This window comes from Protobothrops mucrosquamatus, unplaced genomic scaffold (genome assembly GCF_001527695.2).
Source record: "Protobothrops mucrosquamatus isolate PMUCROS unplaced genomic scaffold, P.Mucros_1.0 scaffold44388, whole genome shotgun sequence".
Lineage (NCBI taxonomy): Eukaryota > Metazoa > Chordata > Lepidosauria > Squamata > Viperidae > Protobothrops > Protobothrops mucrosquamatus.
In genome coordinates, this window is record NW_015430118.1 from 1 (window position 1) to 1,166 (window position 1,166).

Consider the following 1,166-nt stretch of genomic DNA (forward strand, 5'->3'; position numbering starts at 1 on the left):
ACTTAGACTGAGATTCTTTCAGGACAATCATCAGTCCCTCTAGCTTAGTTCCAGTCCATTGCAGATTCTTCTCAACATCAGCAAGAGTTTCAGCACCTCAAAGTGGCTGAGCTGGCCCAATAACTGGTCAATAGCTTCCTCTTGTACATGTTCAAGATACTCAAGTCTCATGTTTTCCAAGTCTAGTTCTCCATTTATTTTAGGCAAATGAACAAGGTGGGCCATGCTTTGAAGCAAGGGCACAGGCAATTGGGTCTTTTCGTTTATCCTACTTTGGAGAATGCATAACTGTTCCTGGCATCTAGTCGCACAAAAACTTAACTCACTCTTCTCTTTCTTCACCTTGTTCTCCTTAGTGACTTTTAAAACTTCTTCTGCCTTTTGCAAGATAGATGAAAGTGCTGTAATTCTAGCAGTAGTCATGACTGTTTTGCTCCCAAGGTATGTTAACTCCATGTGTCCCAGTTCTTCCCTATAACTTCCCATGTTTTTAAGGTGCTTTGTTTGGCCAATTTCTGTCTGTGTCGTCAGCCTTTTTTGAAAGAAATCCTGAATAGGTAGGGCTTCACTCTTGAAATAATCTGCTGTTGATTGATCTATTTTTTCTAGCAAGTCTTTCTGTTTAAATTCTGGTTTATTCTTGCTGAGCAGTTGCTCTTTAAAATCTCCAAGATTATTTTGTGATTATCAGAATTACCAACATAAACTAAGCTCTTGTCTTAGTTGCAGTTGCTCAGCTAGTTTAGCTGTAGATTCTGAAGTTAGCTGTTCTGTAATATCACTTTGCCCATTTTTTTTCATAAGTTGTTTGATCGATCTACATATCATTGATAATAACGTTCACAACATTTGGAAACAATCTCAAAAAAGCTTTTGTGAAATTTTCTTCTGTTTCCAGGTAATGCCCTAGATCTCGTGACAAAGTTAATTGCTTATACCCAGGTCCCTTATGCCGGTGTGCTAACTTCTCTGTTATCTGACAAACCTCACTGCGGATATTGTTGCTGTGAAAATTCTCTTGCTCATACCTTCTTTAGTTCTCTGTTTGCTCTTTTTTTTGCCTGCTAAATGGCAGAACTTTTGTTTTAATAATAATAATAACAACAACTATTATCGATAAGAAAGACAAAAAAGTCTGGATAGTGGACGTGGCAGTGACTTGAGAC

The 1,166-nt window shown here is 37.9% G+C and overlaps 1 protein-coding gene across 1 annotated transcript; it reads right to left on the minus strand.

Moving 5' to 3' along the window:
• Positions 1-11: 11 nt before the first annotated feature.
• LOC114923892 lies at positions 12-675 on the minus strand (the record flags this gene model as incomplete). Its single annotated transcript, XM_029287209.1, has 1 exon — positions 12-675. A coding segment is annotated over one exon (636 nt), but the record flags the coding sequence as incomplete, so codon positions are not given.
• Positions 676-1,166: the final 491 nt, after the last annotated feature.